The sequence below is a fragment of the Meriones unguiculatus genome, chromosome 11, assembly GCF_030254825.1.
Source record: "Meriones unguiculatus strain TT.TT164.6M chromosome 11, Bangor_MerUng_6.1, whole genome shotgun sequence".
NCBI lineage: Eukaryota > Metazoa > Chordata > Mammalia > Rodentia > Muridae > Meriones > Meriones unguiculatus.
Window position 1 is genome coordinate 109,867,223 of NC_083359.1, and position 27,709 is coordinate 109,894,931.

The 27,709-nt window shown below is 54.3% G+C and overlaps 1 protein-coding gene across 3 annotated transcripts; it reads left to right on the forward strand.

Annotated features, from left to right (window-relative positions):
* The first annotated feature begins 300 nt into the window (after positions 1–300).
* On the forward strand, positions 301–26,897 carry Pacc1 (proton activated chloride channel 1). 3 transcript variants are annotated; one of them, XM_060364928.1, is made up of 8 exons: positions 301–1,073; positions 8,602–8,698; positions 16,238–16,447; positions 17,823–17,974; positions 21,515–21,657; positions 23,137–23,281; positions 24,510–24,617; positions 26,098–26,897. In XM_060364928.1, exons 3-8 carry the CDS (start codon positions 16,336–16,338, stop codon positions 26,257–26,259), a joined length of 822 nt encoding a protein of 273 aa, XP_060220911.1. In that variant the 5' UTR covers positions 301–1,073; positions 8,602–8,698; positions 16,238–16,335; the 3' UTR covers positions 26,260–26,897. The 3 variants fall into 3 exon arrangements, with proteins under 3 accessions (XP_060220911.1, XP_021506725.1, XP_060220912.1); XM_021651050.2 differs by lacking the exon at positions 301–1,073 and adding an exon at positions 5,912–6,086; XM_060364929.1 differs by lacking the exon at positions 301–1,073 and adding an exon at positions 6,925–6,987.
* The last annotated feature ends 812 nt before the right edge of the window (positions 26,898–27,709 follow it).

The following is a 27,709-nucleotide window of genomic DNA, read 5'->3' on the forward strand; positions in this document are numbered from 1 at the left end:
CCTGGCCCCTTCCCCACCCTGAGCCTGCCCATCTCAGGCAGCTCTTCCCCCTGACTGAAGTCAGCGGAAATCCCACTCTAAATACGCTCTGCTAATCCATTTTATCCCCTGAGCTCTGTGAACAGTGGATTAGTAACCAATATGCTAATCAAGAACTAATAGATATTAGTAACCAGTGTGCTAATCAGGAATTAATACTTATTAGTAACCAATGTGCTTATCAATAACTGATACATATTAGTAGCCAATTAATTAATAGCTAATACCTATTAGTAACTAATATGCTAATGAATACTAACACATATTAGTAATGAATATGCTAATGCATAAATAATACATACTAGTAACTAGTGTGCTAATTAGTAATGAATACTTATTAGTAACTAATATGCTAATTAATGACTAGTGCATATCAGTTACTAATATGCTGTTCACAACCAATGCTGTACAAGAAGCATCCTAAGGAGATAAAGGTTTATTTTGGCTCACGATTTTGAGGATATTGACCATGGGGGAGAATCCTGGGAGCAGGAGGCTGTTTGTTCACATTTAGTGATCAGGAAGCAGAGGAGAAAATGCCAGTGTTCAGCTTACTTTTCCTTTCCCCGTTCTCTTCATTCCTGGAGCCTTCCTGTGGAATGATGCTGCCCACATCTGGGACAGGTGTTCATAATACACACAATGTATCTGAGGCACAGGAAGGCTGAATACCAGGGTCAAGGTCAGTCAGAGCAGAGCCGAGACAGAACTGGGCATCAGGGTGCAGGTGAGTGTTCTTACTAGCTGCTGGCAGTTGCTCCTAGGTGGACCTTGAAGAAGTGACACAGACAACAGGGCATCCAGGCTGTGGTGGTTTGAATAAAAATGACTCCCAATGGCCCAGAGAGAGTAGCACTATTAGGAGGTGTGGCCTGGCTACAGTGGGTGTGGCTTTGTTGGAGGAAGTGAGTCACTAAGAGGTGGGCTTTGAGGCTCTTCCTGCTGACCCATGATCCAGAAGCATAACTCTCTGCTCCTTCTCCTGCACACTGCCGTGCCTCCTGCCGTGAAGACAATGGACTAAACCTCTGAATGTAAGCCAGCCCCAGCTAAATGAGAGTTGCTGTGGTCATGGTGTCTGTGCACAGCAGTGGGAACCCTAGCTAAGCCGAGGTCTCAGGAAGCTGGCGGTGCCATGCATTTGGGGGTGGGGTTCCTTTCCCAGGGCACCGAAGGACCACAGACCACACAAGTTATAGGCGTGTCCAGTCTTCTGGCTTTGTGACATGATGTTGCCATGTGCAAAGTTCATTTTTGAGAACTGTGCAATCAAGTTACAAAAAAAAAAAATCTCATGAAGTTTTGAGTCTGTAATTTTGTGTTGGGCTGGGCTCAGAGGTGTCCCGCCACATACCGGCCCAGGGATGGAGTGCACACCTGTAGCCATCACGTGAGCCACTTTGGCTCCCTGCTGTGTCGCTCCAGGCTGCTTCTGTCATCGCGTGGTGTCCTCCTGTCTTGACCTCATATCACTGTTTGTGGTGTTTGAACGAGGATGTCCCCCATAGGGTCATATGTTTGAATGCTTTGTCCTCACTTAGTGGAACTGTTTCGGAAGGGTTAGGAAGTGTGACCTTGTTGGAGGTGTGCCACTGAGGGTGGGCTTTGAGGTTTCAGAAGATTTAGGGGAACCTCAGAGAGTCCCCTCTGCCTTATGGGTGCAGATCAAGATATGAGCTGCCCTCCACCATCACAGCCTCTCACCTCTGAAGCTGAAAGCCAAGTTAAGTGCCTTCCTCTTCTAAGTCGCTGTGTTTGTGGTGTTTTACCACAGCAATAGAAAAACAAGTAGGCACCTTCCGTCTTTTCATAAGGACACAGGTCCTGCTGGGTAGGACTTAACTATTCCACTTATATCCAGTTCAATTTCAATGACCTTATTTCCGACAAAGTCACATTTTCAAGGTTCTTCCAAATAGTTTGCGGAGATATAAACTTATTACAAGACTCTCTAAGACAGAGACAGTAACTGAGGCCATGAGACTGGAGATGGCCACTCCCTGGCCCCTGGGGAACAAGTGGAAAGGAGATCCAGGAGCTAGTTTTGAAAATGGTCATCTTGTAAAACCAGGAACTCAAGACTGGGGAAGAAGAGGGTAGCAATAAAGACCCTGGAAGCCGGGAGTGTGTCCTTGGGAAAGGTTGGGGCCCAGCGCAGCAGAGTACTAGCATAAGAGACGTAGGGGAGAGATGGCCCAGTGGTCAGCGCTTGCAAGTCTCAATTCCTGGAACAGACTACAAAAAGTTTTCCTCTGACCTCCACACACACACCACCCACCGTCTCACACATGCACATGAAACAAGCAGGAAGAAACATGAGGAAACAGCCACATGGCTTGGAAAACAAGTCACACTCTCCTGAAGAGTGACTGTGGGAGGAGAGGCCTCGGAAACTCAGGGTTGAAACCCAATTTTATGGCCTTCACACTTGCACAACAGAACCTCGGGAATGAGAGAGTTGGGTGTCTTGCTCACTTCTGGATCCAGTGTGGACATGGCACAGTGTATTTGTTAAAGTGAGTTGACTACTGCATTAATCAGTAATGACATCAATTGTGTCATTGTCCAGTATGGCTGGTGTAGGTTTATCTGGTTCCTCTCGGCTATAAAATCCTATGTGTGACACATTCCATCAGCTACCCTTTTATCAATACAGTAAGAGGTTTAATTAGTGCTTGTACTTTTGTTTGGTGAATGTCTTGGTTAGGGTTTCCATTGCTGTGATAAAATGCCATGGCCAAAGGTACCTTGGTGGGGGGGAGGGTTTATTTCACCTTCCATCATCCAGGGAAGTCGGGGCAGGCGCTGATGCAGAGACCATGGAGGAGAGCTGCTCACTGGCTTGCTCCTCGAGGCCTGACCAGCCTGCTTTCTTATTGCACAGCCCAGGTGTCTCCCCCCAAGTGACCTGGGCCCTCCCACACCTGTCATCACTCAAGAAAAATGCCCCACAGGCCAGTGTGGTGGGGTCAGTTTTCAATTGAGGTTCTCTCCTGCAAAATGACTCTAGTTTATGTCAAGTCGGCATAAACTAGCCAGCACGGTGAGCATTGGATTCCACTGATAAACTCAACCAGCATTTTTGAGGTACCCACACTGCGTAAGGTGCTACACATACTGTCTACAGCTGCTCCCCAAACTTTCACTACAGTCCAGTGTATGTTGTCTCTATATTGGCTCATTTATGAGATGTAAGAACAGAAGACCTAGGGCAGGGGAGGGTGATTCTAAACAAAATGAACCCACTTCTCTCTGGTATGCTTTGATCAAATTAATCAAAGATCTGCTGAGTTCTTTTTTTTTTAAGATGTATTTATTATTTATACAATATATAGTATTCTGCCTGCTTATGTGCCTGTAAGCCAGAAAGAGGGCACCAGATCCCAGTGTAGATGGTTGTGAGCCACCATGTGGTTGCTGGGAATTGAACTCAGGACCTTTGGAAGAACAGCAAGTGCTCTTAACCTCTGAGCCATCTCTCCAGCCCCTGCTGAGTTCTTAAGTACTCCTCCTGAGGCTCATTTCTGATAAATAAGCAAAGGCCTATGGGGCAGTTGGATGCCATGACCTGCCCTGTTGGGCTCCCCCTGCTGCCCTGGCTGTTTTAAGCAGAAAGACTGGTTAGATACCAGCTGACTGACTACCTTACAGCAGTACCAGCCATTCTGTACATAAGGTTCCACAGGGACCTTAGAGAAGGGAACAAGTATTATGACTGTTGCTTTGGCTCTTGAATATGCAGCCTCGGCCGGGGTTGTTTCCCACAGTCCATACCAGACTGCTGGCTGTCAAAAGCCTTGGCAAAATTTAGGTGCTCCTGCAACCATTTCTACTTAGACCAGAAGAAGAGCAAACCCAGCTGATGACCTGGCAGGGGGATTGGTGAAAACACAAACCTTCATTTGCATGTGAAGTTTTCTGTATTGGTACAGACACCCCTTCTCTGGTCATATAAACAGACTGTTTGGCTCACTTGGCGAGATGACCCTTCGCCCCCAGTGCTGCCTCCCTTAGTTAGCATCCTGATGTTAGGCCCCATGAAAGGCTGCTCTTAGTGGTTTTGAATTGCATGCTTTCATTGGTGCGGGCTGAGCCGGGAACAGGAAGAAAGCAGCAGTAGAGGCAAGAGAGCAACAACAGCAGCTAAAATTGAGTGGTCATCGGCAGGCTGAGCTGCAAAAGCAGCAAGATAGTCAGTTGCTTGTCAGCTCCAGGAGAAGCCGCTGGGGACTCCGAGAGAATAGCCAGCGCAGGAACGAGGGTGACGGAAGTAGAGAGCGGGGAGCAAGGCTAGAGAAAGTCTCAAAGAGAAACGGAGGGATCTGGTTCCTGGAAGGTTTCCAGGGAACTGCCAGGCCCTTAGGGCCACGGGTCTCACACACCCGAGGTTTGTAAGCTGGGTGCTGGCTGCCATAAAGGCCGAGGAGTCCTGCTTCCTTGTGCCTGGTGAAAGCTGTAACTCTGTAGTGAAGGGTCCCGGTCCCTAGGCTATGAGAAGCTAAGGGGCAGCTCAGGGTCCTGTTACCTGAGGCCAGGATGGGAGCTGTCACATGAGAGGTAGCCACTGCCGCTGCTCTTACCAGTCTGCGGCCACTGCTAGCTGCTGCTGTTAAACAGCCAGACCACACATAAGCTTCCAGAGAGGAGCGCCGAACTGAGTGTCCACGCACAGGGCCAGCGTGCTCTGTGCTTGCCACTGAGAGGGGAAAAGGCCAGTGGCATGGGTAGGTTGGGGACAGGACCTCCAAGCCGCAGCTGCAGTGGGCACAGAGGTGATGGGTAATAAGCAGCCTCATCTGCCTCACAGCTGAGGGATCGCAGGCTGTGAGATGTGCCCCTCAAATCACCCAGCCACAGGGAAGACACCCCAGCCTCCCCACATTTAGGGCTGGTGGCTCAAGGCTTCCCGTGTGGTTGGCCAGGTCTTTGGGTGTTTGCTGAGTGATCCCTTTGGCCTCTTCCAAGGTCCTGTGAAACTAAGCAGGCGGTGGCAGCTGCTGCAGGGTCAGAGAAGAGGAGGGCCCAGAGCAGGGTGAGTTCTGGAGGTGAGGGGCAGCGCCAAACTTGAAGTGTGCAGTCCTGAGAACGGAACTGGCTGGAGAGGTGGCTCAGTGGTTAAGAGAACCTGTTTCTCTTGCAGGGGACCTGGGTTTGGTTCCCATCACTACATAGGGGGCTGGGCGTGTCTGATGCCCTCCGGGGCCACCACGGTCAACTACGTACACACAGCACACAGTTTCCCATTCAGACACGGGTGCACGCAGGCCCGCGCACACACTCCCAGGTCTTTTAAAAAGGAATAAAGGAAATTGTGTGAGTTGAAGCAAGGTGTGATCCTAGGACTTGGGACGATGAGCACAGTAACTGCCGATGAATCGAGGCCCGCTTCAGCTACAAAGTGAGAAAGACTGTCTCACCTTCCCCTCCCCTCAGAATTCTGTTATTCCTTTCCCAGATGAAATAACTTCTCCTTCACCTCTCTCTACCTATCCTTTCTGATACAAGGTATCCCCATTACATCAGTTTCCTAATCTCTAAAATAGTCAGAAAAGTATTTCCGTTGCAGGGTTCCTTGGAGGATCAAGACATAAACGCACGGAGCGCTTGGTAGCACATAGGGCTCTTTCGACGTTTATTCGTTCCCACTATAAACCACAAGGCCAAGTTTCCTTTTCCCGTTTCTGGGTGCTCTGGCGCTGACCTGGCCCCTGTGCATGTTGCACTTAGACACTCCGTTTCTCTGCCTGCAACAAAGAGAGGAAGTGCTTGCCTCCCTGGCAGGAGGTGTAGCCCAGCTAGTTCTCACAGCCTCTCCCGACTGGCAGAACTACAACTCCCAGCGTTACCCGCGCGGACCCGGCGGCAGCAGGAGCTGCGCATGCGCCGAGCGCCGCCACGCCTGTTCTTCGGCTGTAGACTCCAGCGGGTCTAGCTCAGTGAAGCGGGTTCTCTGCGGAGCTCGTGCCTCCCGTGGCGTCCGGGTCCGGGGTGAGCCGCAGCAGACCGGAGCCATGATCCGACAGGACCTCTCCACATCCTACCAGGAGGTGCGGACGGGGCGGGCGCGGAGGGCGGACGGGGCGCTGCGACCCCCGCGCAGGTGGATGCTTGGCACTCGGTGGCGTGCGGGCACTGCAGCAGGTGGAGCCGCTGCGTGGTCGCCGCACGTGGGGAGAGCGGGGACTGTGGCGTCCGGCCGTGGGGAAGCGCGTGGTCTTCTGTGGCGCCCCGCCGCCTCCGCGGCCCCACGACCCCTGCAGCCCTTTGTCTGCCGCCGGAGCCTCCGGCTTTCCCGTGCACAGCCGCGCGGGTTCCGGGCGCCTTCTGCTCCTCTGGCGCGGGGCCGGCTCGGCCCTGCTCTGCCCTGGGTATCGCCCGCGGCGCCGCATCCTTGGCCCTCAGCCACCTCTGTGCAGGTTTGCTCGAGGCCATGCCGCCACCCCACACCGCCCTACCAGAGCAGCCCAAGCTTCTCTGGGTTTCCACTCCAGCAGCTTGTCTCGGTGGCCATCTCCACCCACGGAGGCTCTGGCCACACTGGAAACTCTGGCTCTCCAAACGAGTTGGCAGAGTGCTGAGCTGGGCTCCGGCTGAGTTAGTGACCCCGAGGGAACAGCAGGATGCAGTCAGCTCTTGCTGCTGGGGAGTTTGGGGGGGGTCCTAGCTTCAGAGGACCGCGGCTCGGCCACACTGGCTGGTGCCTCCTTCCCTAGCAGGGCCTAGAAGATAATTCATTGAAATACAGGCCGCTGTCCCGCTCGCAGAGCAAGGCCACAGGTGCAATCAGGTGCTCGCTGGAGTCATGCCCAAGGGTAGAAGGTTCTGAAACGCCCTCCCACCACTCCTTTGCTGTCTTCAGGTCTGTTTTGAAGTCCAAAGAAGACTGCGAGATGGGCCTGCGTCTTTCTTGCCTGGATTGTTTTGAGAGTGGACCTGACTCTGGGTTAGGTACTGAGGTTCCGTTCCGGAAAGGAGCGTTCTGAGAAGTTGGCCTGGCACAGGCAGAGGCTGTGATGGCTGCTGTCTGTCGGGAAGGGAATCGAGGGAAGGGAGGTACCAGTAGACCTGGGGTCAGGGTGACCTGGGCCAGGCTTGGACCACTGTCTCTCTTGAAACTTTTTTTTTTTTAAAGATAGGGTTTCTCTGTTGTAGCCTTGGCTGTCCTGGACTCACTTTGTAGAACAGGCCTGCCTGGGACTCACAGAGATTTGCCTGCGCCCACCTCTGCCTCCCAGAGTGCTGGGATTACAGGTGTGTGCCACAGTGCCTGGCTGAGACTTTCTTACTTAAATCATCTGGGATAACTCTGAAAGATGCCTGAGGTCTGAGGGTGTTTGTAGCCGAGGTGGTTCAGTACTTGCTTAGTGCTCGTAATCCTAGCACTTGGGAGGTAGAGGCAGAAGGGTCAGAAATTCACCGTCACGCTCCACTATAGTGAGTTTGAAGCCAGCCTGGGTTACATGAGACCCTGTCTCCGAGGGTGAAAAAAGTACCTTGTCGCTTTTCATGATAAGGCTTGGAGCCTGGACGGAAGCCTTCCAAACTAACCTCCCCTGCCTTCTAACTATGTCGATGGGATGCTTGTATCTTTGCTTGCCCAGTGGCAGAATTTCCCCATCTGACAGGTCAGGTGAGAACGCTGATGAGCAGAGATTGCGGTTGCCTGGCACCCTGCTAATTAATGCCTGTTACCTGGATATCCGTCTCCTTCTGTTCTGCCATGTGCACGGACATCTGTGGGCTTTAGTGTCCACAGAGCTCTGACCAGTCCGCTGTTCCCATTTCTGTCTCAGCAGACTCTAAGACCCATTTCCTCTTCTGCCGGGAAGTGGTTAAGACCATGGGCTCTGGAACGCCGAGGTGGCGTGACTCCCACTTCAGTAACTGACTATGGTTGGTGTTGCCGGAGGGAGATGTTGAAGTGTAACCCCGGGACTTGTCTTGTTTGGAGTTGGAAATAGAGTCACTTCAGGTGTCTGGCACAAGGACAAGGTTGTGCTGGGCCCTGAATGCATGGTGAGTGTCTTTAAAGACACACCCATGTAGCCCAGCAAAGTCGTGCACTCCTTCAGTCCCAGCACTCAGGGAGGCAGAGGCAGGTGGATCGCTGGGAGTTTAAGACCAACCTGGTCTACAAAGCGATTCCAGGACAGCCGGGGCTACACAGAGAAACCCTGTCTCAAAAAACTGAAGGGAAAAAAAAAAAAGAAAGAAAAAGATGCAGCCACTTAGATTGCACACTACAGGGGCTTAGTGACGACGGAGGCAGAGGTCGGACATCAGCTGCAGCCACGAGCTGGGCATTTCGGGGGTGGCTGGCCAACTCCAGAAGCAAGGAGACAGGCTGGAAACACAAGTTTCCTTCACAGCTCAGGGAGCCGGCCCTGCTGAAACCTCTTCTGTGGCTTCCCAGTCTCGGGCTGTGAGAGAAGGCAGTGGAATTGGCCTCACACACGGTGTCATGTGGTCTCTGTGCATGTGTGACAGTTCTGCGGGTGGCAGCTTCTGTTTCCTTAGTCTTGGGAAGTAAGGCTGATGCTCATTCCCTTCCTTCTCCTTTAGCTCAGCGAAGAGTTGGACCAGGTCGTTGAGAACTCAGAGCAGTCGGACGAGCGAGACAAGCAGCTGGTCCAAGTCCAAGGTCCAGGTGTCTTGCCGGGTAAGTGGGTTCAGGGTGCTGGCAGCTGGCCATGTGCTGCAGCCCCAGTCCAGGCGCTGTGCCAGCTGAGGGAGGGGAGGCCTCGGCTCTGCCCCAGTTCTACAGCCCTACGTATTTAATCGGCCTCCGGCTGGGGACGCGCCTATTCAAGGTCTGCGTTCTTGATAGTGGGTTTGAAACTGTTCAGAGGCCAGGCCATCCCTTCCCCCTGAGGCGGTGCTGGTGAAACAGCTCACACCATGCCTCCATCGTAGCCCGGTGGGCTCCTTCAGCTGGGCTTATGTGTCTTTCGTGTCCATCTGCCCGGCAGGGGCGGCCTGAGCTGTTTCCTTCTTCTTTCTGGAATTCTCAACCCTGTCTTTTAAAGACTTGTATTCATTTGTGGATGTGTGTCTGTGTGGGAGCATGGCACCTATGTGCGGATGCCCGAAGAGGGCATGGGATTTCCCGGGGCGGGGTGGAGGGGATTGAGAACACCTGACGTGGGGGCTGGGCACTGGAAGTTGGGTCCTCTGCAAGAGCAGCAGGTGCTCTTTGTCTCCCGAGCCATCAGTCAGCCCCCTTCTAAACTTTAAATCATTACTGTGTCGTGGGGGCACCTGATACCTCCATGTGGGCACGAAGGCCGTGGTGTGTTCATGGAGAACAGATGACAGCTCTGTGTAGTTGCTCTCCTTCCACCTTTACATGGGCTCCCGGAGTTGAGCTCAGGCTGCCAGCTCGTGGGGTGAGCCGTGGCTGCCCTTCCTCTGCTAGTTAATGCCCGATGACTCCTCGGCTCCCTGCTGATCGCTGGCTACAGTGTCTCAGCCCTCCTGACAGGGTCAGTGTCCACCCTCCAGTACTGTCCTCTGCGCCCCTGGCCCTGTTGCTGCTGCAGATTGGGGTTTGCTTGTCTCCCACCGAAGTCTTTTCCCCAGGGAAACCTAGTGACAGCGGCACAGCTGTTCACCTTAGCCTTACCAGTGGATGTGAGTGAGTGGACAGAAGCCTGGCTTGGTTCCAGCTCTTTGGGTGAGCTGGGGAGTTCTGTTCTGTTCTTTTGGTTCCTCTGTCTGTGTGGGAGAGGAAGTCCTGTGATTCTGCCAACTAAGAGGAGGACCGCGGAGTGGAGCAAACGCCCCAGTGCTCTCCCATTTTGGGCTGCGCCATCCCACCCCCAGCCAGCCGTGCCCCAACTGCCACATTTAATTCTTGTAAGGGCTCCTCGTGGTGGCAGCTTCGTTCTGTAGACGTGGGCCTCAGACTCGGGCACTCTGACCCCAGCTCCCTTGCTGACTTGTGTGTGTGTGTGTGTTTAAACGTTTATTATTTTGTGTGACAGAGAATGGGGTAGGCATTGTGGCAGTCGGGACAACTTGTGGGAGTCAGATCTTCCCCTATGTGGGATCCAGGAATTGAACTCAGGCCGTGGGCCTTGCCAGTGGTTTTGTCCGCGGAGCCATCTTCCTGCCTGGGTTCTTTTTAAACTGACACATAGTGGTCCACATTTGTGGGTTCGCTGTGATAGTTCAGTAGTGCATTCTGTGGTGATTCCATCGTGGGAACTAGTGCGTCGCCTCATACACTTACTGCTTTGTGGTGAGACCATTAAAACTCTCAGATCTGCGCCATGCCACTGCTAACTGCTGCTGTGCAGGAGCCCTCAGGGCACACTGCTCCTGCCCGCTGTGTCTTCATACCTGGGGCCCACACCTCTCCTGCTCCCCATCCTTCTCAGGACCCGTTGCTTTCTTCTACCAGGTCAGCTGTTTCAGAGCCCACATGAGTGAGCTCATCATGACAGTTGGGCCAGTGTCTGTCCTTAGGTCCGTCCACATCACAGATGAAAAGAGTCCCTCTTCCTTTTTAGAGGCTTATGTAGTCCAGGCTGGTCTTGAACTCACTGAGGACGAATTGGAACTTTTAATTCCACCCTGACTGAGATTTTGGTTGAAAGGTAGTCTGCATAAATACGGAATGCTTTCACCTGGGCTGAAGACGCAGGCAGCCATTAGGCTGCTGTAAGCATCTAGATGGTCATCTTGTAATTGATCTACTCCAAACCCTGGTGTGCAAGATGAGAGTGGCCATACAGCTTGTGACCCAGTTTCCCCTTACTCTCCCTTCCGGACCATTGGGGATCAGTGCCAGGAGGCGTCGTGCCTGGTGGGGTCATTTCTCACCGTGGGGTCTCCTGGCTGGGGTAGAGCTCTATCCGTCTCTGCGTGTCTTTTGAGACGCGCGCTCTCCCTGGCCTAGAGCAAGCTGCCTAGGCAAGGCTGGATGGCCCACAAGGCCCCAGAGGGCTGCCGTCTCAACCGGCCCTGCTCTGGGACCACAAGCGAGCTCCCAGCTGTGCCTGTCTACATTCTCAGTCCTGGGGATTAGCTCCTCACGTCCTGCCCCTCACATTGGCTCCAGTTCCTGGCTTTTGTGCACACACAGCTCTTTGATACCAATTCTGTCTTCCCTGGGTACACTGACAGATCACACATTTCTCTTCTTTCATGTTTTTATTTTTATGTTTTGAGACAGGGTTTTATGTACCTCAGGCTGGCCATCTTGTGTAGGCCATCCCTCATGACAGAGCCGCCTCCCCAACCCCTGCTTTTCCTATTTTGATGTAGATACTTGCTGTTGGGAACTCCTTTTTGAAGCTGGGTCGCAGGCGTCCAGGCTGGCCTTGCTGGCCTTGCCATCTCACAGTCCTTGGCTTTCTGGTTGCTTGGGTTACAGAACTGGGCCTGTCTGTAACTTGACTCCACACTGACTCTTATTCCTCCCATTTAGGGTTTGCGGAGGCCCGAGTTTGTTTCCCAGCCCTTGTGCAGCACAGCTCACATCGCCTATAGCTAACTCTGGGAGAGCCAGCGCCCCTTCTGGCCTTTGCAGGCATCTCCCCCACTTAAATTAGCTTAAATTTTGCAGGTCGATGTTTTGTGACACAGTAATGCAGTATTCTGAATTTCATCATGAATTTACCCTTCCCAGAGGGTTATCCTGTGTGTGTGTGTCATAATCAGCCCTGTGTTCGAGGCTGAAACAGTTCCATCTCTGTTTCTTACCAATGATGAAGACTCCCAGCTTGGCTCATCACCAGAGGATTGTTTATCATCTTTATTTCTGAGACGTCGTGTCACGGAGGATAGTATTCTTGACTGTGGTGCTTCTGCCAGCAGGAGTTTGCGGTCCTGTCTTGTTCCTTTGTGCCTTGGCCTTCCAGGTTTCTACTGGGGAATCAGTGACCTAGCTTTTTTTTTCCTTTGTGGTTTTAGATGTCTCCCTCTCCCCTTTTCTTCATCTTTCTCTTCCCTCTCTCTTTTCTGTCTGTCCATCCATCCTTCTGTCTGGGTCTCTATCTCTGCTCTGGACAGCTTGCCTACAGTGTTTGACAGAGCAATTTCTTTGGAGAGACTAGAACTTGAGTCCATGCTCAGCCCTTATCAGTGGTTTTTAGTTATTTTAAGAAAACATGTTCCCTGTGCTTCCTTCATTGCCTTTCCTCTGATCTCCCCTGTGTGGACCTTCTCTTGCTGGCTTTGCATAGATGCTAGAGGCTTTCCTTGTAGCTTTGGCTTGGCTACAGCTGGCTTACTTCAGTAACCCCAACGTCAACCCCAACCCCAGTGCTGCTTGGTCTCGTCTGCTGTTGCCTTTCCAGTTGTATTTCCGATTTATCTCTCACCCCTCACCCCTGAGAATGTCTCTCTGTGTAGCCTGGTTGTCTGGAACTCACTCTGTAGACCAGGCTGGCCCTTGAACTTGCAGAGACTGCTTGTGTCTTCCTCCCCAATGCCACACCCAACTCGTCTCTCAGTTCTCAGGGACTGAGCCTGTTCTTCAGAGCTTCTCTTCTCGGTTCTCAGGGACTGAGCCTGTCCTTCAGAGCAGCCGCTTTTCTGGTTTCACTGAGGAACTGCTTGTTTCCTCTCACTGTTCTTAGTTGTCACTTGGAATTCCTCCTGCGTTTCCGCTAGTTCCTGGAGAACTGGGCCCTGGTGGTGTCATTTCCTTGCTTGTGCCTCACATGGTGTTCCGTGTAATTTCATACCTGCATGTAGTACGCCAATAAAAGTGTGCCCGTGCCTGCCCTCTGTCCTCCCAACCCGCTCTGTCACTGCTGACCCTGTAATTCCGTCTGAGAGAGAGCACGGGGACTTGCCTTTGTGAATCTACGTCTTGTAACTCAAAGTTGTCTAGATCCATAAGGTTCTGAAAGTAGCATGTTCCACTTTTCTTTGTGTGTTCACACGTGAGCATGCGTATGTATGTGCACACGTGAGTGCATGTGTGAGCTGTTCCAGCCTATGAATGGTGACACATGTAATCCGGGTCTTTTCTTCTTGGTTAGACCTGTCTGGGAATCGGCGTTTGGAAGTTTGCTAAGGTGATTGTGAATGTAGCCAGACTGGCAGCGCAGACTTTCCTCACGAGCTGGGGAGATGGCTCGGAGCTAAGGAGCCTGCCGACCCGAGAGCGTTCTTCAGCCGTGGATGGGGTGTCTGCCGCGGCAGGAGCTGGCCATGCTGGTCTGTGTACCGTTGAACTTCTGTCTGGCTGCGTTGAGGCTGGTCGTTCTCTTCCCCTTCAGCTGTGTAGCGCTGTGTTCTGTGGAGTTGACGTGGGTGTGCTAAACTTACAGTCATCGCAGCTCCTGGGTGAATTAGCCTTCGGTCACAAGTCTCTGTTGTCCAGTGCAGTATGGCCTCTCCTTAAGGTTTTTACGATTCGGGTTTTCATTTTCTTTGAATGTCATTTTCCATTCTTTTGCTTTAATCCTGTATGTGAAGTCAGTTCCTTTTAGGCAATATAATATATGTTTAATATATAAATGTAATAAGTATATATTTTAATTTTTAAGGTTTACTTATTTGGCATGTGCAAATGTCTACCAGCATTGGAGGGCCTGGGAGTTGCAGACAGTTGTGAGGTGCCCTGTGGTGCAGGTCCTCAGGTCCTCCACAAGAGCGACAAGTGTCCTAACTACTGAGCCATCTCTGCAGTCCAGCAGTGCCATCCTGTCCCACCTGCGCCTTCAGAGCAGCGGTACTGCTGCAGCCTTGCGTGGGTCCTCCTGCTGTTCCCAGAGTCCTCTGCTCTCCCGCTTTGCTGGTTGCTGCAGCTCAGTGGCTTCTCACCAGCCGGTCAGGCTGGTCACTTTGCCTCTCTGGGGTTTACAGCTATAGGTCTTTCTGCTGCTAAGTCGTGGTTGTTGATTGACTTTGAGAGTGCCAAGAGGGGCAGTGACACTTCTGGGCAGTGTGACCGCTTCTCTAAGGAGGACAAAGCACAGAGAAGCACAGAGAAGCATGTGGACGGACATGGCACCCGTCGGTGCTCAGATTGAGGAAGGAGGGAGGAGGAAGAGTCACAGAGCCACTCTCTGCTTCCTGCTGCTTTGAGCCGAGCCACTCTGCCCTGTGGCCGTCTCCCCACAGATGCGGCCGCTGACCCTCGTGAGCCACTTCAACCCCTGTAAGTTGTTCTCTTAGGTCTGCTGTCACAGTGACACAAACATGGCTCCCAGAGGACACTGCGAACGTCCTCCAGGGTGGTCTGTGCACACGGACGCCTCAGTGTGCTGTCGTAGAAGGCCTTTACTCCTCTGGCCTTCCTGACAGGCAGGCTGTGTTGCTGGGTGTAAAATTCCCGGCTGTAGGGTTCCCGCTGGGGCCGGCTGTTGCTCTAGTGGTACGCCCTTGGCGCGGCATCACCTCTGTGTGCACACTTAGCAGCTTTGTCTTGTGCTTTTGGCAGTTTCACTGTGACAGGCCGTGGTGTAACTCTGGTCACGTGTGCATCGTGACAGGCTGTGGTGCAGCACTCTCTCTGGTCACACCCGTCTGAGCTTCTCTGGCCTCTGTACACATCTTTCCTAGGACTGAGAAAGTTTTCTGTCCGTTTCATCGAGGTTTCTGTTCCCTCAGTGTTTTCCACGCAGCTGTGGAGTATTCCACGAACTGGAAGAAAGGTGCACACGCCCTCTCCCTCTCCTGAGGCCTCACTGGCCCGTGTTTCCTGTTCGCATCCTGCATCCTGTCTCCCTGAAGTCTTTAATCACAGGCATTTCTGTGTGTGAGCTGCTTGGGGCTCTTGACCAGTGTGGTCCCCTGCTGGGGTCCCTGAAGGCCTGGCTGCCACTCAGCTAGACACACACCCACACACCCCCACACCCCCACAGACATACCCACACACCCACACCCACACTTGCACACACACACCCACATACCCCCACCCACACATCCACACCCCCCCACACACACCCCATACCCCCCCACACACCCACATACACACACACACACCCCCGACACACACACCCCACACACACACCCCACACCCCCCACACACACACCCCCACATACACACCCACACACACCCACACACACACACCCCACACACACACCCCACACACACACCCCACACCAACACCCCCCCCCACACCCACACCCCCACACACCACCCACACCCCCCACACACACACACACACACCCACACACACCCCACACACACACCCACACACACCCCCACCCACCCACACACACACACCACCCACACCCCCACACACCCGCTTGGCTTCCCCACCCCTTGGACTCTCCCGCCAGTGACTTGTACATATCACAGGTCCACAGAATGTCATTTGGGGGGTGGCATGAATCTCCAGCAAACAGTTAGACTTTTGTGCCTCTCACAGGCCTTCTCTCCACAGGAAGATGCCCTCTGCTGTCTTCCTGTGTTTGCCCATTCTTAAATGCCGCTGTCACTAAATTTCAGATTCATTGTTCTGGTCTCACAGTTGTCACCTGAGGCAGGGGGTGTGATCCCGCACTCCTGGAGCTGTGGTTCGAGCTGGGGAGCAGAAGCACCATGGGAAGGTGAACCCAGGTTGCCGTGACAGCTGCCATCTTGGGTGGCTCCTAACAGGAGCCGCCCACGCTTGCGGCCCGGTGTCTTCCATCAAGGTCTTGCAGACCTGGTCTCCAGTGAAAGCTCTCTTCAGCTTGGAGAAAGCTGCCTTCCCCTGCTCCCTGCCCCGGCTCTGCACTTGGTTCCGCTTCAGCTAAAGACCCGCCCTCAGGGTCTCATTTAGGATAATACGTCCACAGCCCCCGTTCCATGTTCATTCACACTGGGGGTTAATGCGTGTGTTACTTTCCTCATTCCTGTGACAAAATACCCAACGGGGAGCAACAGGAGGCAGGAGGGTTTAGTTTGGCTCACGGTTTGAGAGACACAGTCCACCCTACTCAGCGGCAGGAACAGGCATTGCTGGTCACGTGACCCCTGTATCAGGTAGCAAAGGGAGGCGAGTGAGGCGCTCAGCAGGGAGACTGTGTCCTGTTAACCTCAAGGGAAGGTTTCCTGGGAAAGGGGCCTTCTGGGTGAAAAGGGTGGAGCTGGTGATGACCATTCTTCAAAACAGGCAAGGAGTGGCAGGCGGGGTGGCTGTGGCTGGGAGGGGAGAGACAGAGCTGGTGTTTCTCCACACCTTTTGTGCTGAGGGCTGGGAGGAGGCAGCCTGCCGCCAGCGGCTTGGTGACTGTGGTGTCCCGTGGACAGGCGTGGACAGCGAGTCCGCTTCCAGCAGCATCCGCTTCAGCAAGGCCTGCCTGAAGAACGTCTTCTCCGTGCTGCTCAGCTTCATCTACCTGCTGCTCATGGCGGTGGCCGTCTTCCTCGTCTACCAGACCATCACAGACTTCCGAGAAAAGCTCAAGCACCCTGTCATGTCCGTATCGTACAAGGAGGTGGACCGCTATGACGCTCCAGGTACGGTGGCCAGGGTTTCAGCCAGGGAGCCTCGCCCTGAGCCACCGCTGTGTTCCCAGCACAGGCAGGGTGGAGCAGGACAGAGTGGAGCTGTAGACGTGGGTCTGGGAGTCAGTGCCAGACCCTGGAGCACTGGGGCGGGGGGGCGGGCGGGGGAGCAAGGAGAGCAGCATTGGAGCCAGGCTTTGTTAGGCATGAGGTGGGCAGCAGGGGAGGAGCAGGGGCCAGGGTGTGTGTGGGGAGGCAGGGGCCTCGGTGGAGAGAGAACCCTGGCTAGAGCTGAAGGCCAGAGATGAAGGGCAGTGTCTTAGTTACTTTTCTATTGCCGAGACAGCGCCCTGAGCAAGGCAACTCATAAGAGAAAGCATTTCATTGGTTCACTGCTCAGAGGGGTAGAGGCCATGATGGTGGACAAAGGCGTGGTAGTAACAGCTGGAATGGAGAGCAGGAGGCAGAAAGCACGCTGGGAACGGTGCCAGCCTTTGAGAGCACCAGCCTGCCCCTGTGACACAGCTTTTCCACCAAGGAGACACTTTTTAGTCCTTTCCAGACAGCTCCACCAACTGGGGATGGCATATATGGCAAAGGAGCCCGAGGGGCCATTGTCCTTCCCAGTGCCCCAAGAGTCAAGGCCAGAGCAGGGCGTAGGAAGGCGATGGGATGTGGAGGCAGGTGAGCAGCCGTGAGGGCTCCAGGCCGTTCTGCGTATCCCTGAGTTCTGTTGTCCACCAGAGTGGGTGATCGGCTGGCACCCTAAGTTGGCATTGGAGAAGGAAGGTGGGCTCAAGCCTTGCCCACCATGAGTGTGCCACCTGCTCTGACCCTGAATGACACCCGGGACTTCCTGCTCAAGGCTAGGGCCAGATCTCTGCCTGCCAGGGGCTCCCCGACAGTCACCGTGCAGCCAGGCCTGGTTATCTCCTTCTTTCCCTGGCTTTGCTGTGTCTGCTTCTGCCTCTTTGTGGGACTTCCCTGCAGTCTTTGATCCCTCGGCTCGGCCTCAGTGCCATGAGTTGTTGTCAGTGTTTCTGGGAGCCTGAGTGAGAACAAGGACACTCTATGTGATTTGTGTTCTTGGCTCCAGCAGAGCCTAAAATGAGTTCTTGGGAGCCTCAGAGCACAGCCTTTATAGCACCCGGCAGGCAGGCCCTGCGGGGCACCGCTGTGCCGTGAGGGAGATGTCCTGGCGGAAGCCACATTCCAGGCAGGGTAAGGGAGGCTGGCTGAGGTGGTGGGGACCCCCACTGGAGTAGGGCCATGCCTTGCTCCTCTCCCTCTTCTCCTCCTTCCTGGCACAGTACCGAGGAGGTAGGTGTGAGGTAAGGCTGGGTGCTCAGGACTGTGACTGACCTGTGCCAATCTGTGTGTGTTCCAGGGATTGCCCTATACCCCGGTCAGGCTCAGCTGCTCAGCTGTAAGCATCACTATGAGGTCATTCCGCCTCTTGCCAGCCCTGGCCAGCCTGGAGACAGGAACTGCACCACGGAGAGGATCAACTACACCCACCCCTTCTCCAATCACACTGTGGTAATGCCACTAGTCACATGCCCTAAGGACTCCAGCCTTCCCCTCCCTGTATTGTCTTGGCATGGGTCTTCAGTCCCTGGCAGATGAGTGGTGTGGTGTGTGTGCTACTGGGGCTGATAACCCTCAGGGCTTCTTGGTGGGGGCAGGTGTGCTTCCAGGAATGAAGATGGTACACTGGTCTGTGGTGAGGGAGCTGGCAGCACACGCCACACAGCACAGCTCGCTGGTAACTCCCGCAGAGCACACCTGTCAGGGTTCCTGGCCAGGGACATGGCTTTGCATTCTTAAGTCTTGGCTCTTTTCCTTCGTCAAGAGGGACTGAAGGGCCAGTGAAAGCTTTCCATCGACACAGGACATTGCCGCCTGTGGTGGTCCGAGTGAGAATGGCTCCCATTTTGAATGTTTCAGTGCTTGGTCCCCAGTTAGTGGAACCATTTGGGAAGGATTAGAAGGTGTGGCCTGGCTGGAGAAGTGTGTCACTGGGGGTGGGCTTTGAGGTTTCAAAAGCCCATGCTAGGCCTACTGGCATGCTCTCTCTCTCCCCATCTTCCTGCCCATGGGTCAGATGTAAGCTCTTAGCTATTTCTCCAGCACCGTGCCTGCCGTGTCCTGCTGTGCTCACGGCCATGATTATAATGACTAACCCTCTGAGGCTGTCAGCCAGCCCCAGTTAAATGCTTTATTTTGTTGTCTGGGTCACAGTGTGTCTTCACAGCAGCAGAGCAGTGACTGAGACACTGACCATGGACCAACACTGCCCATCTGGGAAGGGGGATGGTGGGGGTGGCTCAGAGGGCCTTAGAGGAGAATGTGAGATGCAGCTATGGACAGAAGCAAAGGCCAGTGCGTGTATCCTGCTGTGGGGCCTCCTGCCCCTGAGGGTGAGAGGAATCGCTGTGTTCAAGATGAAGGGCTGCTCTAAGACTGGCTGATCCTTTCCCAGGCCCCTCCGAAAGCCTGATGATGTGGTTTCTGTTCCCTGCAAAACAAGGTAGGGTAGGGCATGAGGACAGCCCCACACACTGAGGAAGGCTGCACAGGCTGACCAGAAGGCCGGAGGAGCCAGTGTAAGGTGCCTGGAATTAGTCGACGAGGCTTGCCAGTCAGAGAAGGCTCACAACCCAGGACAGAAATGCCAGGCGGTGTCAGCCTCTGGCCCCCAGCGCAGCATGGCTGAGTTTGGAACACGGCTGACTGCTGTGACTCAAGAACTTTGCCCTCCCTGGTTGCAGAGCTGCAGGGCAAGGTGCTTCTCTGGATGCCAGGCCTCAGCCGAGGCGGAGGGAAGGCCCTTAGCTCAGGCGTGGAGACAGGACTGCTGTAGGACTCTCCTCGGGTCAAGGCCTGGGCTTCTGGTGTTCTCTGACCACGGTGCCTCCATGGCTGGCCTTCAGGCAGGCAGATGTAAGCCCCGAGGGAGACACCCACCCTTGGCATCAGAATCCTTTATTCCTAACTGAGAATGGACAGTTGGTAGTCACTGGACTTTTCCATGAAGCCAACACTAAATGAAAGAGCCTGAAATGAAGGAGCAGAACCCAGTCTGGAAGAGGGAGGCTGTAGCCAGGAAAGCAGTCTGGATTCCCGGCTCTCCTCACCCCTCTGAGAAACACAGTGGCTGTGGGTGCCGCTGTGCCCATTCTGGGAACCTCTTCCTCTCCCCCTGTTGGCTGGCATATTTCCTAGGAGGCAGCTGCTCTCACATAGAGCTGTTTTATTTTCTGTAGTTCATAATTTAAATATAAAACCTGTGAAACAAGGACACAGAAGGAAGGGTGTTCTCAAAGGAAGGAAGGTCGATGCATTCACTACCCCAGTTCTGAGGGATGGTTAATTTTCTTCATCAACTCCTTCTGGCCACGAGCTGGGAGCCTCAAAGAAGTTTCCTCCTCCCGTTCAACTGCTCCCTGAGCAAAAGCCAGTGTGAAATGATGTAATGGGACTGGTGTGGAGTCCCAGGCACCCAGAACTGAGGTGTGAGGACCTTGCTCACAGTGAGACTCTGTCTCAGAAAAGGAAACGAGTAAGATGCACGCACCAGAGTGTCCACAGCTGCTCAGACACTCCGGTGACAGCCACCCAGGGCCTGCGCTTCTGCTAGTGTGCAGATGGCCTTCCTGCTGCTCTCGGGGAAACTCCGGTTGCCTTGGCCTCACCCACAGGCTGCTGCGTCGCTGGGTTGCTTGGAGCCGCAGCAGACTGTTAGGAAACTGCGCTTGGGATCGGCACTTTTTTGGTTGGTTGGTTTGCTTTTTTGCAGTCAGCTCCCAGCTTGAGTCATCTGGGGACTGGGGCTGAGGTGGCCGGCTAGGAGGAGGCCTGTTCTCACCCTGCCCTTCCCAGATGTTACTGTGCAGGCATTGTCCTGTGACAGTGACCTCCATTGAGGGTCTTGTGGGGTCACTCTGCATAAGTCTTGAGGCTTTCGTTGACTTTCTGGTTTCTTGTGCTTTGGAGTACTTGCAGTTTGCCTGTGGCCGTGATCTGCTTTTGTACAGGAGGCAGCAGCACCTGTCCCGGCTGCGGGCTGGTATCTCACCGCTTCCTCTCCCACCACAGCTGACGCTCACGCCGCCTCTGGGGCTTTGCTAGCTCCCGTATAATTCGGTCACAGCAGACCAAGTGTGCTAATCAGAGTTCAGGCCTAGCCGGTGTGCAAACCCCTTCCTGGTGGAGCTGCCGTCAGGGCAGCTTCTGTCCCTGAGCGGCCTGGCTGGCAGGCAGGCTCACAGGGGCACTCACTGCTGCTTCGTGGGGCTGCCCAGCAGTGTTCCCTGTTGTCCTGTCCCCGTGGTCAGGGGCGTGAGAGGTGAGGGAAGGCGAGGCGGGGTGGTGAGGTAGCATTCTCGTCTTAACATCACTTCAGTTCTCTCCGGTGAGAGCATCCTGGTGCGTTTAGTTGGACCTTTCGAGGCAGTTTAAAGAGCATTTGGAGGTGAGGAGTGCATACTCCAACAACTAGGACACTGGAAGAATAACGTGGAGGGGGCTGGCCTGGCCCGAGTCACCCGACAGAGCAGGCGATGCCTCGGGCAGCGCAGCCCTGGCTCGGGGGCAGTGGAGGGTGAGAGAAGGCGGGCAAGGCTGAGAGCCGGGTGCTTACTAAAGCCAGGGGTCTGCGGTGTGTACATGTAAGGTTAAAATCATGACAGGGACATGCTGGGGAACACTGAGGGTTGGCACACCTTAGCGAGCCAGCCTGCCCAGAAGGTGCAAGAGGAAACAGGAGTCACTCACTGATTTGCATTGGAAGACTCACGTGTAGTAGACATTAGGACAAAGTCAACTGGGGCACACAGACTCATAAAAGCAAACACCCTTATCCAGTGGAAATGTCCCATGACGGCCCAGCCAGCTGGGCTGAGAAGTCCCCACGGCCAGCTTGCACCCCTGGGTGGAGGGCTTGGCTGTAGTCCCTGGAGGCTGCTGGGGGACCCTCTGCATTTGCCAGGCAGGGCTTGTGGCCGAGCATCTGTGCATGTGTGAGAGTCAGGAGCACGCAGCTCTGAGCGCTGAGGCCCTGGCTTTCTGTCCCTGCAGCAGTCGGCCCTGATTGTCCAGGGGCCGCAGGAGGTGAAGAAGCGAGAGCTGGTGTTTCTCCAGTTCCGCCTGAACCAGAGCAACGAGGACTTCAGCGCCATTGACTACCTCCTCTTCTCCTCTTTCCAGGAGTTCATGCAAAGGTGGCTGTTCACAGTTCATGGCCTCCCCTGCCTTGCTGGAGATGTGGGGGTGAGGGTGGGAAAGGGGAGCTGGCCCAGGACAGGACCTGGTGGCCCAGGACGCTGACAGCACTTTAGCAGGCGTGGGTGTAGGGTTGCTGGCTCTCTGCCTGCAGCGCTGTCCCGGGGAGGGCTCTGTCGGCCTGAGGTGCTGAGGAACAGGGCGCTGCCCTCTGGAGGTGAGCCTCCCGGGCTGCAGAGTCCTGCCTGCTGCCTGCTCAGGGGAGCACTGCACTGCTGTCTCCAGGGCCGAGCACACTTGGGAGGGGAGGAATGTGCCTGTCTGTCCCTGTCTAGTCCAGCTGAACAGGAAGTCACACATTGCTCTGCTTTCCTTCCATTGGGGAGCTCTGGGCCCTGGCCTCAGGATCTCCGAGCCAGCACCTTTCCTGCTTGTAGCCTGCCTGTCCTGCCTCCTGGAAGTCGTCACCCTGAGCCACTTCAGGAAGGGCCCTCAGCCTGGCACTGTTGCTTTTGTGTTTATTCCCCAGCAGTTTCGCACATGTATACGGTGCTTTTTGGTCATTTCCACTCTTGCTCTTGTCCCCCTCCACCCGCTGAATCCCTATTCTTCTCAATGAATGCCCTACCTCCCTTCGTGTCTTTTTTTTTTCCCCATGGGAAGTACTGTTTAATTAGAGCTGCCTGCGTGAGCGTGGGTGGGGCCGAGGTGGCTGCTCCAGCCTCTCCCAGCAGCCAGTGGCTGCTGAGGTTCCCTGGGAGGATATGCTGACTGACAGGCCCCGCAATGCAGACAGGCACCACAGTGCAGTCAGCGGCTGTCGCATCCAGAGATGTCGCCATCTTCCTGGCCTTACATACCTCCTGTCCCCTCTTCTGTAATTCTCCAGTGGTCCCTGTCCTTCAGATTGGGCGTGTCATGGCTGTCCCTTCTAGGGCCAAGCACTGTTTTTGAGGCAGGGTATTACTCCAGCCCAGGCTGTTCTGGATTCAGGATCCCCCTGCCTCAGCCTCCAGGTGCTGGGTTGACGGGTCTGTACCGCTCTGCCTGGCTCTGCCCTGCGGTTTGCGCTTGCTTCCTCGTGCTGGGTCTGCACACACAGCTCCCGGGAGACGCTCGGAGGGAGGCTGAGTTCGTTGAGTGCAGCAAGCCGTACTTCAGGGAACTTCTGGAAACCCCAGTGTGGGTGACTAAGATGGAGGGAGGGGTGCTGTGGAAAAGAGGTGTGCCCATGGTGGAGGTGGAGTTATGGGCAGGAATCACTGCTGCCAACTGGTGGAGACTAAATAGAGGTAAAGAGAGCTGCGCGTTGCTTTTGAGGCTAACCAGCCTGATAAGGTGCCCAGATCTGAGGGGGCAGGGACCCCACGATCCCGATTGTACAGAAAGGGCCCAGCTTGAGACAGGAGTAGTTTGCTTTGGCCACAGTGGGCTCCAGCGTCAGGCCCGGTCAGCCTGGACCTCCCTTCCCTCCCAAGCCCGGACAAGGCAGGCTTCATGCAGGCCTGCGAGAGCGCCTACTCCAGCTGGAAGTTCTCTGGCGGCTTCCGCACCTGGGTCAAGATGTCGCTGGTGAAGACCAAGGAGGAGGACGGCCGAGAAGCTGTTGAGTTCCGGCAGGAGGTAGTGGTTTGTTTCCTTGTCACACTTGAGGCTGGGGTGGATGGGGACTTTGAGGGCGGGGCTTTGGGGTAGGTCCCAAGGACAGGGAGACCTTTGGTGGCCCTCAGGAGGGCTTCCCGTGCTGGGCACAGTTCAGCAGCTAGACTTCTCCACAGAACCATCTCTGCCTTGTACAACTGGGAAGCATTTCCTTATGCTGCCTGGATTGGTACAGCTGAGGCGAGGCCAGGCCCTGTGAGGGCGTGAGTGCCTGTGAGGAAGCAGGAGAACACGAGCTGATTGGAAAGCTTGGGCTTCCTCAGGCTGGAGCCAGAATGCTGGGTGTTGAGGCAGGAGGATTGCTGGGTATCTTTTACTGAGATCTGGGAGGACTGGAAGGGCAGGGCCATGGGGATGGCAGGGCCGCCTCGCAGCAGACCTGCAGCTCCCCCAGAGGAGGCGGTGGCCTTGTTCTCCACGCACAGAGCGTCCACACCCAGGTCTAGTCAAGGGACAGGATTTTCCCCACCTTAGGTGGTGACAGCAAGACGGTGACTGCCCAGCCCACAAGGGCTTCCCTCACTCCTGGGCAGCCCTGCGACAAACCTCAGCGTCTTCCCAAGGCTGTGGCACAGCTGCTTTCATAGCCGACGGGCGTTTTCTCGTGTGTGCCTGCTGAATATTTACACTTGCTAGTGTGGAGTGCAGGCCACACTTCGTCCCCGTAGACTCGAAGGCTTGCGCTGTTCAGCTCTTTAAGTATTTTGACATTTGGGATTTTCTTTTTCTTCTTTTTTAAGATTTATTTACTTGTTATGTGTACAGTGTTCTGCCTGCATTATGCCTACACACCAGAAGAGGGCAGCAGATCTCACTATAGATGGTTGTGAGCCACCATGTGGCTGCTGGGAATTGAACTCAAGGACGTTTGGAAGAGCAGCCAGTACTCTTAACCTCTGATCCATCACTCCAGCCCAAAAATTGGGATTTTCATTGCTTTGAATTTGTCTTTTGAAGTGGATTGACAATGGCTTACCTGTGAGTCTGCAGATTTCAGTCACCGTTCTAAGCACTAGCAGGCATTGTGGTCTCTCCTGAAGAACTAGCAGCTGCAGGAAAGCCCTGGCTCTTGAACCAGTTCAAAGGTCTCGTATGTGGGGCTTGGCTTTCTTTCTCCCAGAGATGCTGTTAGGAGAGCCGAGGCCAAGAGCCCCTTCCTGCTCTTACTGCTTGTCCGCTCTGCACCTAGACCAGTGTGGTTAATTACATCGACCAGAGGCCTGCCTCGGAGAGGAGCGCGCAACTGTTCTTCGTGGTCTTCGAATGGAAAGACCCCTTTATCCAGAAGGTCCAGGATGTAAGTACCGCCAAGAGCGTGTGCTTCACTTTATCCCAAGATGCTCTGAGGGACCGTAGCAACAGGGAAGAGATGCTAAAGCTTCAGATCCCAGGTGGACAGACTGTGCTGTCGCCCCTGACACTGAAGATTGGCCCAGGCTCTGTGTGAGGGGTGAAGGCGTGACGCTTACTAAGACCAACAGGGTGAAAGGAAACAGTTTGGGGCCCTGTGTGCCATGGTGTGCGCCCTGATTTTCTTTATTCTGATCTACCTATTGTGAGAGGCTTTTATGGGCCAAGGAGAGCCCCTGGAGCCCCTGAATCGTGCAGTCCTGAAGGCAGAGGTGCTACGAAATCTAATGCAGTGCGGGGTTCTATGGTGCCCACACCACGATGTGCGCCATAGTCACTACCCCAGGCAGCAGGCTGGCGTGAAAGGCTGTTGGGGGAGGGAGAAGAGGGAGGGCCTGGGGAAGGGGCAGAGGCGGTGGACGTGTAGACAGGCAGACAGACAGGAACAGAGCCAGGAAAGCAGAGAAGAGGGGCCGAGAGGGGGCGTATGTCTAGAACAAGAGGAGAGGGAGGATGCCGGAAGCAGGGAGAGCTGCCGTGCGGGCCTTTCATCTGGCCACACTCACCTGGTGGTGGTGGGCCATGACGTAAGCAATTGCGAGGGCCCTGAGGGCAGGCCAGTGGACCGCCTGACCCTGACAGGAGGTGTGAACGTGGGCGGACGGCCCACTGAACCAGGCCTGCAGGTGTCTTTCTTTGTTTAAACCACACAGGGGATTCCAAAATTAACTCTGCCGAGTCTGGTGAGGGAGCACCCTCCGAGGAAGGGAGCTCGTGTAGCATGCACAAGGCCCGGAGTCCATGCACTACCACTGCACAGACGAGAGTCCCTAGTGAGCACCCCGCTATTGCTCTAAATCACGACAGTAAACAGAGCTCTGTGGGATAAACAACTTTGGCAAAGGAAAAAAGGTTTGGCTGAGTGGGTGGAGGAAGTGCCAAGTTTAAGGATTAGCTTTTCTAGCTGGGACCACATCCCAGCAAGGGAGGAAGGAGCAGGCCACGGGATGAGCCTGCGGGACAGAGCTCAAAGCTGAGGTAACGTGACAGCACCCCGTTCTCACACCTGCCTCTAGGGGCCGAGGTGTGCCCGGGCCTGAGCGCGTGCCTGTGTGCCTGTGCTTGCGTGTGTGTGTGTGTGTGTGTGTGTGTGTGTGTGTGTGCCTGTGTTTATCTGTGTGCGTGCCTGTGTATGGCTTGGGTATAGTTTCAGGGGAATTTACTTGAGTCACTTTTTGGATTAAGCCACAGAATTAAAACTCAGTCTGGATGTCTGATTGTACAGTTTTGAGGCTTCTCCAGTCATTCCTTAAAGCCCTTCTGAGCAGCTGCCCCGTAGGTCTGAACGCAGAGGCCCGTGACTCCAGAGTCTGAGGCTTCGGAGTCAGGGCTGGTGCCCCAACAGCCCCGTTTTGTGGGTTCCACAGATAATCACGGCCAATCCCTGGGACACCATCGCTCTGCTCTGCGGGGCCTTCCTGGCGTTGTTTAAAGCAGCAGAGTTTGCTAAACTGAGTGTGAAATGGATGATCAAGATCAGGAAGCGGTACCTTAAAAGAAGAGGCCAGGCGACAAACCACATAAGCTGAAGCGCGTCACAGCCCGCGAGCCCACGCCGAACTCTCCCGCTGACGACCGAGCCACCAGCAATCCTGTACTCACTTGAAAGGACGCTGCAGGGAAGGACAGCCTGTCGCTCTGTGCAGCCAAACCGGCCCAGGAGGAGGCTGTTCCGAGCCCAGAGGGAACCAGCCAGTAAATAACTGGAAACTTATTTAAGTATTAAATTATTGACGGATGTTTTATAGAGCTGCTTCGAGCCTTGGAGAGATCTGCAGATGGCAGCTTCTTCCGATTTGTTCATTAAATGGTTAAGCTCCAGGTTAAGGCTCCTTCACCTTAGGTTGTTTTTTCTTTCAAATGGACTCATGTGCCCTGTAGACACCGTCTGCTGTTACTAGACAAACAAGAACTTGTCAGAGCCTAGGTCAGGCTTTTCTCCTTAAATGTAACCCTGGTGGGGCCACTGTGTAGACCAGGCCTGCCTCTGCCTTCCCGGGGCTGGGAATGAAAGCCTGCCCCACCCTGGCCTTCCGGACTTCAGAGGCTCTGGAAACCAGTGGTCGCATTCTGAGGCACCAGACGCACGGCGCAGTGTATCTAGTGCGCGCCTACCTAGTGTATCTTGGTCTCATTGCCAGGTAAATAAAGTTGGGCTAATACAAAAGGAGTGAGTGTGAGTGCCCAATAACCCGACAGGCACCAGTGCTGGACTCACTGACGCTGTGACCACCAGCCCAGGTAGCGGGAGTCTGGATTGTCACTGAGAGGCTCCGACCTGAGCTAGGTCACTGCTTCCCGGGAGGTCAGCTGGGCACTGGTGGCAGGACGAGGGACACACCACAGTGAGTAAGCTGGCCACTTCCGGCCCTGACAATCCGCACCTGCTTAAAACCAAAACTCTGCTTTGCACGTGTCCAGAGGAGCATGGTGACACTGGGAGAACGCATGATTAGGCCTTAGGGAGCCGCCTGTGGGGGTAAACGCGGCATTCTGTCTGCACATTCAGCAGCAGGAAACTTTTGACCAAATCCCTAGAAATGAACTTGTGTAATGAAATATTCCCTGCTGCCTTTGTTTCCTAGATGTACAAGAATGTATTTCTTTTTAAGATTTGTTAGGTATACATATATAACATGTACATATATGTCTACATATATATAACAAATAAATATGTACATGTTTGTCTGCATGTACACCTGCACGCCACAAGAGGGCACCAGCTCTCACGAGATGGTTGTGAGCCACCATGTAGGTGCTGGGAATTGAACTCAGGACTTCTGGAAGAAGTCTCTCCAGCCCAAGAATGGAGATTTTTAACCTAAATCTTTTTTATAAAATACCATTAGAGTATAGTGTGTAAACACATATCAGTGGCATTAAAAATAAGTGAAAGACAATGTCTAGGGCAAGGCGCAGCCCAGCGCAGGAAGTGTGTGCTTAGCACGTGGGGCCCTGGTCACAAACTCCTCACCAGGC